The sequence below is a fragment of the Takifugu flavidus genome, chromosome 14, assembly GCF_003711565.1.
Source record: "Takifugu flavidus isolate HTHZ2018 chromosome 14, ASM371156v2, whole genome shotgun sequence".
NCBI classification, from domain to species: domain Eukaryota; kingdom Metazoa; phylum Chordata; class Actinopteri; order Tetraodontiformes; family Tetraodontidae; genus Takifugu; species Takifugu flavidus.
The window spans coordinates 4,282,827-4,299,330 of NC_079533.1; the positions used below are offsets into that span (position 1 = coordinate 4,282,827).

The following is a 16,504-nucleotide window of genomic DNA, read 5'->3' on the forward strand; positions in this document are numbered from 1 at the left end:
TGCCGTATTCAGTACATCGTTTATTGCATTGTTTGATCACAAGGTATACAGGTAGGGCAAAGCGCTCTCACATGTTGGCAGGAACTGTGAATACCGTACACACACACACACACACACACACACACACACACACACACACACACACACACACACACACACACACACACACAGGGAAAACAGATTGTTGTTTCAATGGAGGTGACACCCTAACAAAAGAAAATATACACACATGCCTGGACTGTGTTCAAATGCGTGTCAGTGTTCCCAAAGAGGGGCTGTTGTATGGAGAAGATGCAGTCAAGATTGCAACGTGCGCCTTGAACGTTGCACCGGTCACTGTGCTCCCTGGTCACTTTTGTATGGGCACAACATGCATAAACCATCAGATATGGCAGCAGACAAAGAAGTGTACGGATAAGCAGGAATCTTACCTTGGATACGTCCGTCTCTACGCTGCCTGCTTCTGAATCATGGTCCTACAAGATGCAAGCCACGAGTCAGTCCTCTTGGGTGAAAAACTGCCAGATAATCCCTCAATAAAATGTAAATCTACTCTAGTGTCTAAGCATCAGCATGCACTCACTTTGGACTGCTAAGTGCCTTGGACTTGGTCTTGCATTTGCTTCGAGGGTATAACAGATGCTTGTGTCTAAATCAAGCAATTTGCTGTCATGCTGTAAGTACAAAATGTGCTGCCTGTTTCAGTCTAGCTGTCTGTGACATTTATTTAAAAAAATAAATATAAAATCTGTGGTGAGCAGGCTGATCCAACTGTCGTGTCATGTGCAGCTAAAAAAGGATAGTCCACTTAAAAGGGTGAAACATCTTTACTCACCACAGTATGGTTGGGGGAAGCCTGTAAAACACTTTGGGGCTCCAGAGCTGAGTTATAGCTGTAGTTATATCTAAAATAATTCATTTAAATAATATGCATTTTAATTTGCAGTTAACTGAATAATTTGCCCTAAATGGGATGTTATATGGTTCTATGCAAAGCTCACAATCACAGACATGTTTCTCGATATCAGAAATAGTGGATATTTTATTTAAAAGATCTGTTAAATGAGGCAGGTCTGTATTCAAATCGAATGCTGGCAGGCCCTTTGGAGTGGAGGCATAGGAGGCAGTTACTGCTGTAGTTAATGTTGGGGGGAGACTCATTTTTTGTCTGATTAGGATTTAATTTCATTCATCTGTGAAGTTCCAAGTTCAGTTTTTATTATGAATAAAAAAGTATACTGTACTAAAGTGGTATCCAAGGTAGTTTTCTCTGTCAACTAGACTGGGTTTCTTCGCCTTCTATCCAGGCGAAATGTCTTCAAAGAGAAGAAACCCAGTCCAGTTGACAGAGAAAACTACCTTGGATATGATGACCTGGATGATTGAGAATCTACACAGACATCTTGTACTAAAGTGGTGTTTAGTTAGCAGGTGAACTGCCTCTTTAACCCGAAGGCTGCAGCTATTTCTGCCAACGCTGCTGACTGCAGATCTGTTCCTGCCTTTCCTCTCAATTCAGACTCTCGTCTGCCCCCTAGTGTTCATATTGATATTATAAAACTACTGCGCAACGTCTCACCTGTGCGTGTGCGTCTGTGTATTTAAATTTCATGTTCTTGTAAAATTCTCTTTTTGGCAGCAGGTAGAGCAGCACCAGGTCGCACACAACTGTAGCCTGGGAGAAATAAAACAACTCACAGAGTTTGGATTTGATACTACAGGCAACGCATCATAGTTGTTCAGTCTGCAACATACCACACCAAAAATTCCCACTCCGGAGCCAATAGCTGTGAGTGTTGGGATTATATCAAACTTTCTAGCCTATGAAGAATAGAGTACCATTAATTTTAAAAGTATATTGTTGAAAACGTGCAATGTAATGCATGACTTTACCCACCAGTGAGTGCACAATGATGTCTATCCTGATCCCAAACACTTTGAAAAGAGTTCTCTTCTCAACTCTGTCCTCAAGATAATGCTTTGCATATCTAATGAAAGAACAAAAGTATAATCAAAATGTAGTTCACAGAGAGCATTTTTTTCAATATTTTAATTGTTTGTGATCTGTAAACAAAGACCATTTAGCTACACCCTGCTTTGTTTATCTTAATACTAAATGAATACATTAACAGCAGATAGTCCATATAATTATGTGCAGCTGCAGGAATATTAAATTAGAACCAAAATATATTTGATTCGCATTAATGCAACAAAGTCATCTTGCAAAATTTGGAATTACAACTAAATGTCCAGCACAAACAATGCAGCATTCAATTTATTATTTTCTTTAAAAAAAAAAAAAGATTTGATCTTCAGAATCGTAAACCTCAAAGGCAGACTTGCTACAACCTCTGTGAAGGTTCATAAGCCCAAACAATTTACCAGCAGTATTTGTGCTATGCTAATTAGTTTTATGTGATCTTTGAATGTCTATTATCTAACAAGCCTAATTCACACCTTTTTCTATCATTTTAGAGCAAAAACATGCTTAATTTTAACACCAGCTTAACTGGTGTTGATTCACTGACTGACCGGAAGTTGTAGCCCACTGAAGCTCTGGTTTTGTCCGTCTCTGATGGGTTCCCGTACAGGCCATGAAAGCCGTACTTTGGTTTACAGTGTTTTACATCCAAGTCCAGGTTACAAGTCCAATCAATCACAATGCCAATGGCCCCTCCCTGTCAGGACGCAATCAAATACATGATGTTTACATCCAGTGACAGACCCAGCATAGCATTAAGGACAGATAAAGACATGCGTACCACTCGGGCTATTGTTTCAAAATTGAAGCCAGACAGTTTGACAATGTCTCCAAGTTGGAATATGGGACAGAGTGGAGCATTTTCTGGATCATAAAGGCATTTGTTGATATAGACAGAATCAATCCCTTCCACCAGATTACTCCTGAAAACATGACTCAGTTTTAAAACACACCAGACTACCATGTTCATTAATCAGTCTTTGGTTCAGTCAGACAGACGGACAGACGGACTTTGGTTTATTTGAATTGTGATGAGAGATTTATTTTTTTTACCTTGTGACACGAAACAAGGGGAAAGTTACAGAGTTTTTGATGAACAGTGTGTAGTTCTCTGCAGACATCAACAGGGGAGGTCTAGACAATGATCAAAACACAAGAGAACAATTTTAATATATTTAACCCTTCTAGATTTGAACGCAGCATGCAGAGTGTCAGTTTGCAGTATGAATTATTCAGTGTGGGTACATACTCAGGGATGTTATGATCGTTCTCTATGGGGCACCAGGCCAGCACCTCACACGTCCTGGTGCTATTCACACACACTCCCGTCATTTCTCCTTCAGACAGACACAGGAAACACAGTTTTGCATATTTTCATCAGGCAAACAGATGGGTTAAAAGTAGAGCTTTATCTATATCTTTATGTAAAAGTGAAGCGCTGATGTAGCTGCTTTCTCTTATCTGGCCTCCATCCAAATGTATAATTTTCCCCCCCACATCATTAGCATCACTGCTATCAGTCTTTCTCATAAGGAGAGCTCAGAGACAGACCGCTTGAATCTAACTGACTCCTTCCTGTAGCCCACCAGTCTGTTTAGCTACAGGGGCTGACCATATTTATTCTTCTACAAATGGAGAGAACGAGTTCCATCTCCACAGAGAGAGAGAGCAAGAAAGAAATAGTAACACCTTAAGGTGAATTTGACTGCTCTCAGACAGGCAGATGTGAAGGTTTGGCCCTGAGTGAAGTTGATGGGAGTCGCAGATTACTTGAAAGGCTCATAATGTAACCACAGGACAGATGGTTGGCAATAAATCTGCAGTAACAGCTCTTTGAGGATGCTTTCTATGTTTGGACATATAAAAATACAACTGAGACACTGTTTGTTGTTGACCTTTGTGTGTGCTTATGATTTCACAGAATTTATTGTGACATCTGTGCTTATATATGCACATGTGTGTGCATGCTCAACAATCAAAGGATAACATAGCGTGTTTGGTTGCTAAGAGGCTTGGTTTTGGCAGTTTTCTACTCACAATTGGACAAGAGCATTAGTTCATTTAAATTGTGTCAGTGTTTACTTTTGTTACGCATGTTGACATTATTTAAGTGTGTGTCATGTCTACAGAAGTTCACACATGCCAAAGCCCATTTTACAAACATAGTTCTCAGCATTAACTTTCCTTCTCCTTCTCTGGGAAGTCTGACTTCCAGAAGGAAATCCACCCGAGACTTGGGTGAAGTTTGGTCACGGTGGACAGCAGTTACCCAGTGAGGACTGTTGAGGTCACACACTGTCCGGCTGTCAAGATTTACCATGTCCCGTACGTTTGTAACCCCCTCCTTTACAGTCAGTGTCATTGCTGCAGTTGTGCTTTCCTGGAAGCTGTCACACACAGAATATCCATGTCAGTGCGTGCACACAAAGACACACACTTGAAACAACATTTAGTCACATGAATAAAATTAAGCTAACTTCTTTATGTTCTGGAAGACATTTGTTGGCTTCCTAACTTCTAGGAGAACCTCATTTTTAACCAGTAATGGGGTGGAAACCCTGAGGGGACCCAGGGTTTTACTGACCCACACTGACTGCACACTTCAATATATATTTAATATCAAAGGTTGATTTAATATGAGGCATTCGATACTAAGTGAGGGCAATGAAAGCAAATGTTACTTGAGTTTGTATTTGTTTTTATAGTTCCAGACACTGCACCTTTTTTTTTTTTTTTTTACAGGTTTTGTTTTGCTATTTAAGGGCTTTTTTTTTAACAGAAGCAGAAATGAAAAAAGGGACTGGTGAAGGGTGAGCGAGACAATTTTACTTACCTCTGGACACTTCCCCATCTTCTGACCTTCAGTTATGATGTAGTTTGTCATGACAACAAATGATGAGTCTCCCTGAGGATTTAAAAAACACTTAATCATTTTTTTTTAAATTTTCTATATTTCACATTGCCACACAGAATAATGCATAAATTGATACAGAAAGGTTTTGGGATTGACTGTAGGCAGACTGTCAAACACTGTGTAACTCAACATGACCCTGCCGGAGTCACAAACACCTTCAAAAACACTTCCCTTTCATGACCCCCCCCCCCCCCCCCCCCCATCCCACTCCCAAAACACAATTTTGTCAGGTTTCACATCTTATATCTGCAGCTGTTTGTGAAGCTAAACTGTTTTAAAATTCCTGCTTCATCTGGACTGATTTTATCTAGTAAAGTTTCATGTAAAAATGTTACAAATCAGACCTTTACAGCCCTCTGGGTAAACAAGAAGTCCTGGATTTACAGTACAACAACACGACTGATGCTTGGCTCTACTCTCCTCTCTGATTGCTGTATGTTTCTATTAGTCGTGCTGTTTTATAGAGCGATAGCAACATAGAGTTCATCAAATCTGAAGCTAAAGATATAACCCTCCGATAGCAGGCTGCAGTAAAAGAATAAGCTTGTCCTCCTTAGATATATCTGCATGAAAACAACACGCTAATAGAACATGGGTCACACAACCATTCTCCTTAGAATGATAAAATTCTGGTGGAATTTAAACATTAACATTATAAACGGCCAGTGGGTATATTTGGTAGGAAAATTCACATTACCTACCACAAATAAAAACCCTTAAATGGATCAGTGCATGCAGGACGAAATGATAACACAGTGTCTATTTAAGAGGTAATAGACAGTCCATTGTTTACTTTATTATAGTCAGTAACTTACAGGCTTTGTTTTTATAATTTATTACTCTGTCCCCACCTTGAGCTTAAAACAAACATGGGTGACTTTACTCAGCCTTCGTATTACCTTCACACAGGATCTACCCTCAGCTTAAGTCAACTAAGGCACTATTTCTTTTTGGTGGATTGTTTGCTTTGGTTTTTCCAGGATGCACACAGTGACTTTGGAGCTCAAAGAGATACACAGAGGTGGTCAAATTATTGCTCTTATCTCTGAATTGATCTTTATTCTGGGAAAAATATATTCTTTTAATGGTTTGTTGTCAAAGAACCACATTTCTTCCCTCAGATGGCTGAATTCAAGTGCACTGAATGTGACCCAAATTTACAATAAGTCAGTTAGGACAAGGCAGGGACCTGCAATGTGATGGGCGCATGTGCCTCAAAGTTGTTGGTAGTTAAGTCACCAACCTGCGATGGAAAGACATAATCCGCCACATCCCAGACCCTCTCAGTTCCATTCACGTTGGTGTAGCCCACCCCTTTCATTTTGCTGAAGACTGAGCTCACCGCCATGTCTGTGGACTGGTATCCTTTCTCATAGATGAACACCCACCTGAGGAAGGAAGTGAACCATTTAGTCAAAATGCCATTCACACCCAAGTCCGACCATCCACCAAACCCCCCCAAGCAAGGGTTTGTTCATGTCGACAGCACCACAGGCTAATGTGTGTTTTAGCAACATCATCATGCTTCTACTTGTCCATTTAAACCAGACAGCAGTTAATTACAGATTGCTAAAGGTTAGCTACTGACTTTAAAGCACTGACTGGTCTGTTGTAGGGTCTATGAGCTGTGACCTTCCCATGGTGATTCTCACCAAGCTTTTTTTTCTGTATTTGGAAGATTTTTTATGGGATATCAGTTATTTCCTCTGATTTGTAGACTGCTTTTACATTAAAAAAAAAAACACCTGGATGGAATTGACATTATAAATGCCAAAGTCTGCAACCTCAGAGGTGAATTTTCACATTGCTGGATCCTTTTAAGACAGAAATCTCACCAAACAAATCATTTAGCAGCAAACCCAGAGGTCTGAATGAGCCAGGCATTAGCAGTAGCAGCTAGCAGCCTCAAGCCAATCACTGCCAAGAGTTTGAAAATGAACAAAGCAAAGCCAACTAAGTTGTAATATGGCTGCCATCCATGTTTGGTGGCCTAGGGGATGTTGTACAAACAATACCAGGTCCAATCAACTATAACGCAAATGTAATAAAATGAAGGAATAACAGGTTTGGTAAGTTTGTGGTTTTGAAATGATCCTGATGAAAAGACAGTCTGAAGCAGAGAAAAGACACTTTGCCTTTATTCTAATTTCTGAATTTAAACAGGACGTGGGCAACTGCAGAAACAGGAGGAGAACAAGTGTTGGGGAAAGCTGCAGCTGCAAATGTTGAACGGAAGAGCCGCAGAGTCGCTGGGGCCAGAGACAGCATCTTCATCTTATGCTGTTGTAGACAGAGACTCCAGAGTCAAACCATGCCTCAGCTACGTGAGGGCTGCTTTCACTTCTAATCAACTCTGTTTTCTTTCTTTTTTTCCAACTTTTGGAAAGAGAAGATTTCATAAAAGTTTTAGCATCCATCACATTTTTCAGCAGACACCAGCAGAAGATAGCAGATCTCTGCTCTGTCCGGCAGCAAAATGGCCACCACTTGATTGTTATCTGTGTTAGCATATGCCTCAGCATGTTCATCACAAACATGTCCTCAGGTTCTACCACTCAGAGGTGCATGCACACAAACACACAGACACATGCACAGACACAAATACTGAGTACTTTCAAAATGACTCAGGCAACAACAGAGATGGTGCAATGGAGACTGGAATCATTGACCCCAACATGCCACAGCACGCATGTGCATAAGTGAAAAGGCACGCTGTGTGCCAGACTGTTCCTGTCCTCTATGATACTGACATCATTCAAGATTTGCCTACAGGTTCAACCAACCAAAGCTGCTTTTGTATCCTCCTACTGCCATATTTTCACTTACAGAACAAAATATGCTTGTCGCAACAATCAGTAAAAAATTCAAATGAACTCGGCTCCTTTTTTATGTTCTCCGATCTGGGTGACCGTGCACGTCGTCTTCCTGCTGGAACTTGCAGAGGTCATTCTGCGACAGATGAGTTGGTGCACATCAAACTACAATCTTTCCACCCACGAGGACCCTCAGGTGATGTGTCGGGTCACTCTGTCCACTTGTGACACATCAGACGTCAGCGTAAATGCTCAACACACACAGTGGCATGCATATACACAAACAACGGAGGGTCTTACCCGATGATGTACGCCAGGACCCCCAGCTGGATCAGGCGGCACACCACCCCAACTCTCCTGTTCCTCACCAGCACCTGGCGCGGGGTCTCATACTCAAAGAAGAAGTCGGAAATGGCATCTGTGATTTGTTTCTTCATCTTCTATCATCGGCTAACCCAGAGGGAGGAGGGTCTCTCATGTGCCCCACGTGCATAAAATCAGATGGATCAGCTTGTGCTGATGTTTCTGCTTTCACAACAACTAACGTCTGAAGCTCTTGAACAAGAGAGGTCTTGAAAAGGACTTCCTACTTCTCTCTCTCTGTCCTCCCCCTTCCTCCCACTCTCTCTCTCTTCTCTTTCTCTCTGACTTCCACAGGGCCACTCTAGCCTTTCTCATTTGTCCATATTTTTCACATCGCTGCATCACTTGACTTTTTTGGGTTATGCTGCACACAAAGCAAATAGAAAGCAGCCTCAGCCTCAGCAGACCAGCAAAATGGCACCTGTGGGGAAGTGAGAGAGAGGAGGGGACCTGCTGGGTCTCCAGAATATCGTTCCGGGGGCGGGGTTGGAGTGTTTCCTGTCTCTCACATGGCCTCGACTAAGTTCTCTCTTCCTGGCCAGACTCTGTGGTTCCCCTCCCAGAGGTTTCTGATCTGACAGCAGTACCTGAGGAGTATCATGACCTGGGGGAGGTTCTCAGCAAGCAGCGAGCTGTCTCCTTGCCTCCTTATCACCCCTATGACTGTGGAATAGACCTGCTTCCTGGTGCCCCGCTGCCTTCCAGCCGCCTCTACAACCTCTCCAGAACCAAACAGGAGGCCATGGAGCAGTACATAGCTGACTCCCTGGCTGCTGGGTTAATCCATCCTTCCTCCTGCCCCATGGGGAGATTTTTCTTTGTTAAGAAGGATGGGTCTCTGCAGCCGTGTATTGACTATCGAGGCCTTGATGAAATCACCATCAGGAACAAGTACCCCCTGTTTCTGGATGCTGCCTTCAGTCCTCTCCACATTGCTTTCTTTTTGAAGCTTGACATCTGCATTCATGCGAGTCATTCCAGCATTCTTCTACAGCAGGGGTGGCCAACCAGTCAGAGCCTAAGAGCCACATTTTTTACTGTGTTACCGCAAAGAGCCACACCATACACACATGAACATCACCTCATCCCTTCCTCACACACACAGACCTCTGCTTAGCCAGATTTATTGTAAATGTGACACACCAACATGATAATGACAGAATTTGACTTCTACAGACCACGGGCCAGTCATTTTCAACAATGAACATTGTGTGCACTGTCTCTCACACACAAACTCTCAATTCAACTAAGTCCACAAACAAAAATATAATAATTAAAATATTTTTTTTTCTCTTACTATGTATGTTGCTTTGAACAATCCTCTTTAAATCTAGCTTGTATTCAGTTGTTGCCAGGCAGTCAGAACAGATCGATGCTTTGGTTTCACGTGTTTCAGGATAGAAAACACAAACTCGCAGATGTATGTTGACCCAAATATTGACAGTATCTTAAGCGCAGCCCACTTGACATTGGGCTATTTTTCCATTGGCATACTTTTCCAGAACCCAATGGCCCCTTCCCTTAAAGCAGGTTTCAGTTGGTCCTCCTCACAAAGATCGATCATCTCCAACTCAGCTGCAGCCTCATCTGTGGCGAGTGGGGCTTTAAAACAGTGCGTCTCCTCATTAAATGGGGCAACGAGGAATACGATCTGTGGCCTTTTCAGTTGTAGATCACGGAACCGGGTCACGAAGCTTTTGTGCATTTTTTCCTGCCATTTTGAAGGCGAAGTTGACACTAATTGTTTACTCAAAAGATCTTGTCCTTACTGAGAAACTTTGCTGTATTTTCATCTAACGCGCATGCGCTTTTGGCGAAAGTACCGTACTTAACTCAAGCGAAGTGAACACGCACATTAAAAAAACAAAAACCAATGCCTTTGACCCATACCCAAAAGACCTCCGCCTTCAAATCAATCTTTATTTATATAGCGTCTTATACAGTCAAAATTGTTTCAAGGCGCTTTCCAGAATCCAGGGCCTGACCCCAGACAAGCAACAGTGGCTAGGAAAAACTCCCCTTTAACAGGAAGAAACCTTGAGCAGGACCAGGCTCATGTAGGGGGACCCTCCTGCTGATGGCCGGCTGGGTAAAGAGAGAGGAGAAGGGGTAGGACAGGTAGAAGATAGGATAGGTAGGAGAGGAGAGGAGAGGAGAGGGGAGGGGTAGAGGAGAGGAGAAGTAGAGTGAAGGGGAGGTAGAGGAGAGGAGAAGGAGGAGGAGGAGGGGAAAGAAGAGAGGAAGGGAGAGGAGAGGAGAGGAAAGGAGAAGGAGAAGGAGAAGGAGGGGGAGAGGAGAGGAGAGGAGAGGAGAGGAGAGGAGAGGAGAGAGAGGAGAGGAGAGGGGAGGAGAGGCACAGAGCACAGAAACACACACAAAAAATATGATATACAATCACTTCAGCGGGGCCGGAGGTCATTATGCAGCTCCGAGGGCGGCGATACCTGTAAATAAATAGGGGGGAAGCAGAAAAACTACACAAGAACTAGTCTGCTTGATGAGGAGAGGAAAGGAGAGGAGAGGAGAGGAAACCATGACCCAGTAGAGTGACAGAGGCCTGTCAGGTGATCATGTTTCCGGACCCCGGCAGCCTTGGCCTATAACAGCATAACTAAGATGTGACCTAACGATTAGACGACCCCCTAAGAATGATAATTTGTCTGTCTATGATAGTAACTGGAACTACTGAATTAGTAACAATAAGCTTTTTCAAAGAGGTAGGTTTTGAGTCTGATCTTAAAAGTAGCAATGGAGTCAACCTCCCGTACCTGGACAGGGAGCTGGTTCCATAGCAGGGGGGCCTGGTAGCTAAATGCTCGGCCCCCCATTCTACTCCTAGAAACTCTGGGAACCACAAGTAGACCAGCATTCTGAGAGCGGAGCGGTATATTGGGCTGATAAGGTATCACTAGCTCCTCCAGGTAGGATGGAGCTAGGCCTCTGAGGACCTTGTAGGTCAAAAGAAGGGTTTTAAAAATTATTCTAAATTTAATGGGCAGCCAATGAAGCGACGCCAGTACAGGAGTTATGTGATCTCTTTTGTCAATACCTGTCAGAACTCTGGTTGCAGCATTTTGGATCAACTGGAGGCTTCTTAAAGAGTTGTTTGGACACCCTGATAATAAAGAGTTACAGTAGTCCAGCCTGGAAGTAACAAATGCAAGTACTAACTTTTCAGCATCATGCCGCGTCAGCAGCTTCCTGATCTTTGTGATGTTCCTCAAGTGAAAAAAGCTTGTAGGACCGGGGTACATAACCTGACACTAAAGAACCATTGATCTGGTCCAGGATAGAACTGCCTATCAGTGGTAGAACATCCTTCAACAGGTGTGTTGGGATGGGATCTAAAAGACACGTGGTGGTCTTGGATTTCTGAATTAGCGATGACGCCTCAGAAAAATATATAGGGCTGAAGGAGTTTAAGGGCTCGTTGGAGAACCTGTATGTTCCCACAGTCAGCACATCTGGTGATGGTCCAGTTGTTGGGATAGCCTGGTTAGCTTTCTCTCTGATAGCTAGAACTTTATCAGTGAAGAAGCTCATGAAGTCTTCACCACGAAGGGAAGAAGGGATATGTGGATCTAAAACATTGTGACTCTTAGTTAATTTGGCCACAGTGCTGAAAAGAAACCTGGGGTTGCTCTTATTTTCCTCAATCAAAGAAGAAAAATAAGCTGTTCTAGCCTTGCGAAGGGCCTTTTTGTAACCTAATAGACAGTCTTTCCAGGCTACATGATAGCTGTCTATTTTACAAGAATGCCACTTCCTTTCCAGTCTTCGCACTTTGTGCTTGAGGGTCCTGATATGTGAATTATACCAGGGGGCACACCTCCTCTGATTTACTATTTTCTTTTCAGGGGGGCAACAGAATCAAGTGTGATTCTCAGTGAGGTACTCAGTGAGGTACCTTCAGCAACAGAGTCGACCTCAGCAGGGCTAACATTATAGTGATTTATCCTTGGGGAAACACACGGTGGTCCTGGGATCAGCACAGGGATCGCTTCCTTAAACTTAGCTACAGCATTATCTGAAAGACATCTGCTATAGTAAGACTGTGCTCTGAGGATAGAAGAATCCTTAATCATCAATGTAAAAGTGATCAAAGAATGGTCTGACAGGAGTGGGTTCTGAGGGAACACTGACACATGTTCTACCTCAACCATAAATCAGGACTAGATCTAGGGTGTGGTTAAAGCTATGAGTTGGTTGGTTTATCTGCTGGAGGAAACCAACTGACTCAAGTAATGAAATGAAGCCATTTCTAAAGCTGTCATTTATAACGTCCATATGGATATTAAAGTCTCCAATGATAATGACTTTGTCCGTTCTAAGGACCAAGTCAGATAAGAAATCAGAGAACTCAGACAGGAACTCTGAATGTGGACCAGCAGGGGGCCGATATACAACTACAAACAGAAGTGGCTTTTCTGTCCTCCAGTTCAGATGAGTGATCCCAAGAGTCAGGCTTTCAAATGAACTGAAGCCATGTTTTGGTCTGGGATTAATTAATAACTTGGAGTGATAGATTGCTGCCACTCCCCCTCCTTGACCAGTAATACGTGGAATATGATAATTAAGATGGGTAGGAGGAGTAGATTCATTTAAGCTAACATACTCCTCCTCCTGAAGCCAGGTCTCAGTAAGACAAAATAAATCAATGTGATGATCCGCTATCAGGTCGTGTACTAACAGGGATTTACACAAACGAGATCTAATATTTAACAGTCCACACTTAATTGTGATATTAGTTTCTCCAACTTGTGCTCCAGTATTAATTTTAATAAGATTATGGTGATTGACCGCTCCCCTACTCTGTGCTTGGTGAACTTTTAACCGTGGAACAGAGACTACCTCTATAGTGTTAAATATGTTATTGTTGGTGGATGAGGGTTCTAAGGAAGCAGCAGAGAGGTGTGTAAGACTACAACTCTGCATCCTGGTCTGGACCCTGGGTTGTCAGGTCACTTTGGGTCTAATAAAATTAGCCAGATTACTAGAAATGAGAGAAGCACCATCTCTTGTGGGATGGACACCGTCTCTCCTAATCAGACCAGGTTTTCCCCAAAAGGTGCTCCAATTGTCTATAAAGGCCACCTGGTTTTCGGGGCACCACCGTGACAGCCAGCGTCGAAGTGACGACATGCGGCTAAACATTTCATCGCTGGCCAGATTGGGGAGGGGACCAGAGAATGCTACGGAGTCCGACATCGTTTTTGCGTAGTTACACACCGACTCCAAGTTAATTTTGGTGACCTCCGACTGACGAAGCCGGGTGTCATTGGCTCCGACGTGAATAATAACTTTACCAAATTTACGATTACGTCTCGCCAGCAGCCATAAATTTGCTTCTATGTCGCCCGCTCTGGCCCCCGGAATGCACCTAACTATGGTCGCTGGAGTCGGCTTCACATGGCGCAAAACAGAGTCGCCAATTACCAGGGTCGGTTTCTCAGCGGGTGTGTCGCCGAGTGGGGAAAAGCGGTTAGCCACGGGAAGCGGTTGGTGGTACACCGTGGGCCTTTGTTTTGGGCTACGCTTCCTACAAACCGTCACCCAGCCGCCCTGGCTAGCCGGCTGCTCGGCTGCTGCCGGGGGACCGCTAGCTGTAGCTACGCTAGGCGGCTCCGCAGCAGTTAGCTTACCCTGGCTACTTGACGCAACTCCAGCTAACTCCAAGCTGCAGAACCGCGTCTCAAGCTCGCTAAGTCTCGCCTCCATAGCCATAAATAAACTACACTTTTTGCACCTATTCCCTTCACTAAGGGAGGCAGAGGAGTAACTAAACATTTCGCACGCTGAACAGACAAAGACACCGGGTGAAACAGACGGTGAGGCCATGCTAATGCTAGTAATCGGCGAAGCTCTGTATTTGTTTAATATGGGTTGTTTCTCACTGTTGATATCAGGTGGCTAGAATGTCCCAAGTGTTCAAAATTTTAAGTAAAGTGAATACAACACACCAAGTGTTCAATATTAAATGAATACGGCACCCCGTGCACAATGCAACCAACGAACGATAGAGGAGACAGGAAGTGACGCAATACTCACAGATACTCACACCAATTCTGTCTTCTGTCTCTGATCTCAAGTTCGTGGAGATGTCCTCCGGGTTCTATTTGCTTGTGGACGGCAAGTCTTCTGCTGCTCGGTTCGCTCCGCCAGCGCACCAGGATCTTCTTCCCGAGCGTGCCGCATTTGGGTCCGACTGCTCTGCCCGTGTCCTGTGTGTGCCCGTGGGAAGTTGTGAAATAGTCCTCTGGCTGGTTTCCTATCTCCCTCTGATGACAACGCTACCATCCTCACCATGGTCTATCCTCTGGATATCATCCCCAGTCAGATGGCCAGTCTGAGACGGCCAACCAATCCCTGGGGAATGCATTGCGGTGTGTCTCGGCCTGTCATCCTGCTTCCCGGAGTTTGTTTTTTTCTTGGGTAGAGTCTGCACACAACTCTCTTGTCTCAGCCTCCGCAGGAACGTCTCCCTTTATGGCTTTTCTTGCATTCCAGCCTCCTACGTTTGACTTCCAAGAGGGCAAGGTGGCGGTGCCCTCCGCACAAGGTAACTTGCGGTGTTGCAGAGGTGTTTGGCATTAGTTTGGGCTGCTCTCCTACGCTCTTCCTGACAGACTCGGAAGCAGGCTCCACCCTTTCATCCTGGTAAAAAGGCTTGGTTGCCGTTGAAGGATCTTCCTTTCCAGGTGGATTCCCAGAAGTTGACCTTACAATTGAGCAATTTGAGGTGGACAGAATTGTGAACCCTTCTGCTGTACATCTCAAGCTACCCTCATGTCAAGGTGCACACCAATTTCCACGTGTCTTTGTTGAAGCCAATCTCTGAATCAGATCTGGTCCCTCTGTCTGAGCCTCCCCATCACCCCCTTATGAGTGATTGTGCCCCAGCCTACAAGGTCCTTGGATATCCGGCGATGTGGACGTGGTGATCAGTTCCTGGGTGACTGGGAGGGGTATGGTCCTGAAGAACGGTCATTGGTCCCTCAGTGCCACATGCTGGATGATGAACTTTTGGGGGATTTTTATCGGGACCATCCGGACAAGCCGGGCAGGGCGCAATGAAGTGCCCATTGAGGGGGGTACTGTCATGCTCCTGTGTTTTTAATGCTGTCTGTTTCTCCTAGGAGGCATTGGTGATTTGTTTCCTGCAGGATATGCTTTTTTCCAAGGTTTCCACATCACCCCAATTGAAGAGCTCTATTTGTGGTTGGTTTCCCACACGGTTCACTACAGCACATTCGAGTCACCATTGCACCTTTGTAAATTTTTGTAAATACTGTAAATAAATCTTTTACTTTGAGTTTTGTTTGAATTCAGAGGTTCCATCCTTGTGTGTTTAGTAGTTGTAACAAACATAACAACATACTAGAATTCAAATCAGTGTGTTGAAAACACTAATGTCGACACTCACCCTAATAAGCTTCTAAGTGTTTGTCTGTCTGTCCTCTGTACAAACCATGCCAAAGTGTAGTAAATATCCCTACAGCATATTACCAGTGAGATATTCCTTACCGTGGATGGATATTGGCCATGACTGATTCTGAAGCCATATTTGTTATTTTTTTTAATTTAATGCAAATTCCTTTTCTTTTGCTTATTTCATATGAGTACCAGTAGAGCAATTTAAAGAAGAACAAGAATAAACTGTCATTGGGGCTGTGTACCCAATCTCGAGAGAGGGTACATGCAGAGGATGTGGGAGAAATGGGTACTTCGAAACCCCACATCCTCACTGACTAAGAAGCGGCTCTTAACTCAGTGTTCGAATATCCGCAATAAGAGGCTGCTATCACAGCTAGAGATTGATGAGGCACGGCGGTGTGCCTCATCCACGGTACAAATATCCTACGGCAAAGGGGAGCCAGGACGCCAGGTCAGTGTGGGGGTGATTTCATCATCATCCCCCAATATCGAGATTGGGTACACAGCCCCAATGACAGACGGAATCGGGACAAGGGCAGCTGACCTGAGAGAGAGAATCATGGAGTCCTGGGGGAACTCAACTACCTCCCTGCCAAGGCTAACACACAAAGTACCAGACAAATCTCTACTGGAGGACATGAACACGGCACTGTCAACCATCCCTACCACTACCATCACTGAGACCAATCAGCTGATGTATGCAGCAGCAACGGTAATCCTACAGATGCTTGGCTATAAGATGAAGCGCATGAACAGCCATAAGGAGCAAATGGCCCCATGGAGGAGAAGGCTAGAGGCAAAAATCATGGCAACACGGAGAGAAGTCAGCCTCCTAACAGAGCTAAGTAGAGGCGTGAATCCAAGGACCGAGCGGCCCAAGAAGTACAACAAACTGTCCATACCTGAGGCACTGGAGGCTGCTAAGCAAAGGCTCACAGCCCTGGCTACCCGAATAAAGAGGTACATAAGAGAAGTAGAGGAAAGGAGAATAAACAGGGT

At 44.1% G+C, this 16,504-nt stretch overlaps 1 protein-coding gene across 5 annotated transcripts; it reads right to left on the bottom strand.

Moving 5' to 3' along the window:
* Nucleotides 1–2: 2 nt before the first annotated feature.
* Nucleotides 3–8,461, bottom strand: p2rx1 (purinergic receptor P2X, ligand-gated ion channel, 1). Of its 5 annotated transcripts, none has more exons than XR_008953790.1 (14): nucleotides 8,009–8,460; nucleotides 6,139–6,283; nucleotides 4,815–4,886; nucleotides 4,299–4,368; nucleotides 3,231–3,318; nucleotides 3,035–3,115; nucleotides 2,763–2,904; nucleotides 2,533–2,678; nucleotides 1,898–1,988; nucleotides 1,756–1,821; nucleotides 1,580–1,675; nucleotides 432–476; nucleotides 234–345; nucleotides 3–84 (listed from the first exon to the last, which is right to left on the bottom strand). XR_008953790.1 is itself a non-coding variant. In XM_057055561.1 (13 exons), the coding sequence occupies exons 1-13, from the start codon at nucleotides 8,143–8,145 to the stop codon at nucleotides 334–336; spliced, it is 1,179 nt and encodes a 392-aa protein (XP_056911541.1). In that variant the 5' UTR covers nucleotides 8,146–8,461; the 3' UTR covers nucleotides 3–333. The 5 variants fall into 5 exon arrangements, 3 of the variants coding, with proteins under 3 accessions (XP_056911541.1, XP_056911539.1, XP_056911540.1); XR_008953791.1 differs by having other exon boundaries at nucleotides 234–352; nucleotides 8,009–8,458; XM_057055561.1 differs by having other exon boundaries at nucleotides 3–345; nucleotides 4,311–4,368; nucleotides 8,009–8,461.
* Between the last annotated feature and the right edge of the window lie 8,043 nt (nucleotides 8,462–16,504).

What these genes read in the sequence shown, in the direction of transcription:
- p2rx1 (XM_057055559.1), bottom strand. Translation starts at nt 8,145, where the DNA reads ATGAAGAAACAAATCACAGATGCCATTTCCGACTTCTTCTTTGAGTAT. An exon ending in GTCCTGGCGTACATCATCGG is followed by an intron (nt 6,284 to 8,008) that starts GTAAGACCCTCC and finishes TTCCTTCCTCAG; the next exon opens with GTGGGTGTTCATCTATGAGA. An exon ending in AACGATCATAACATCCCTGA is followed by an intron (nt 3,116 to 3,230) that starts GTATGTACCCAC and finishes ATCATTGTCTAG; the next exon opens with ACCTCCCCTGTTGATGTCTG.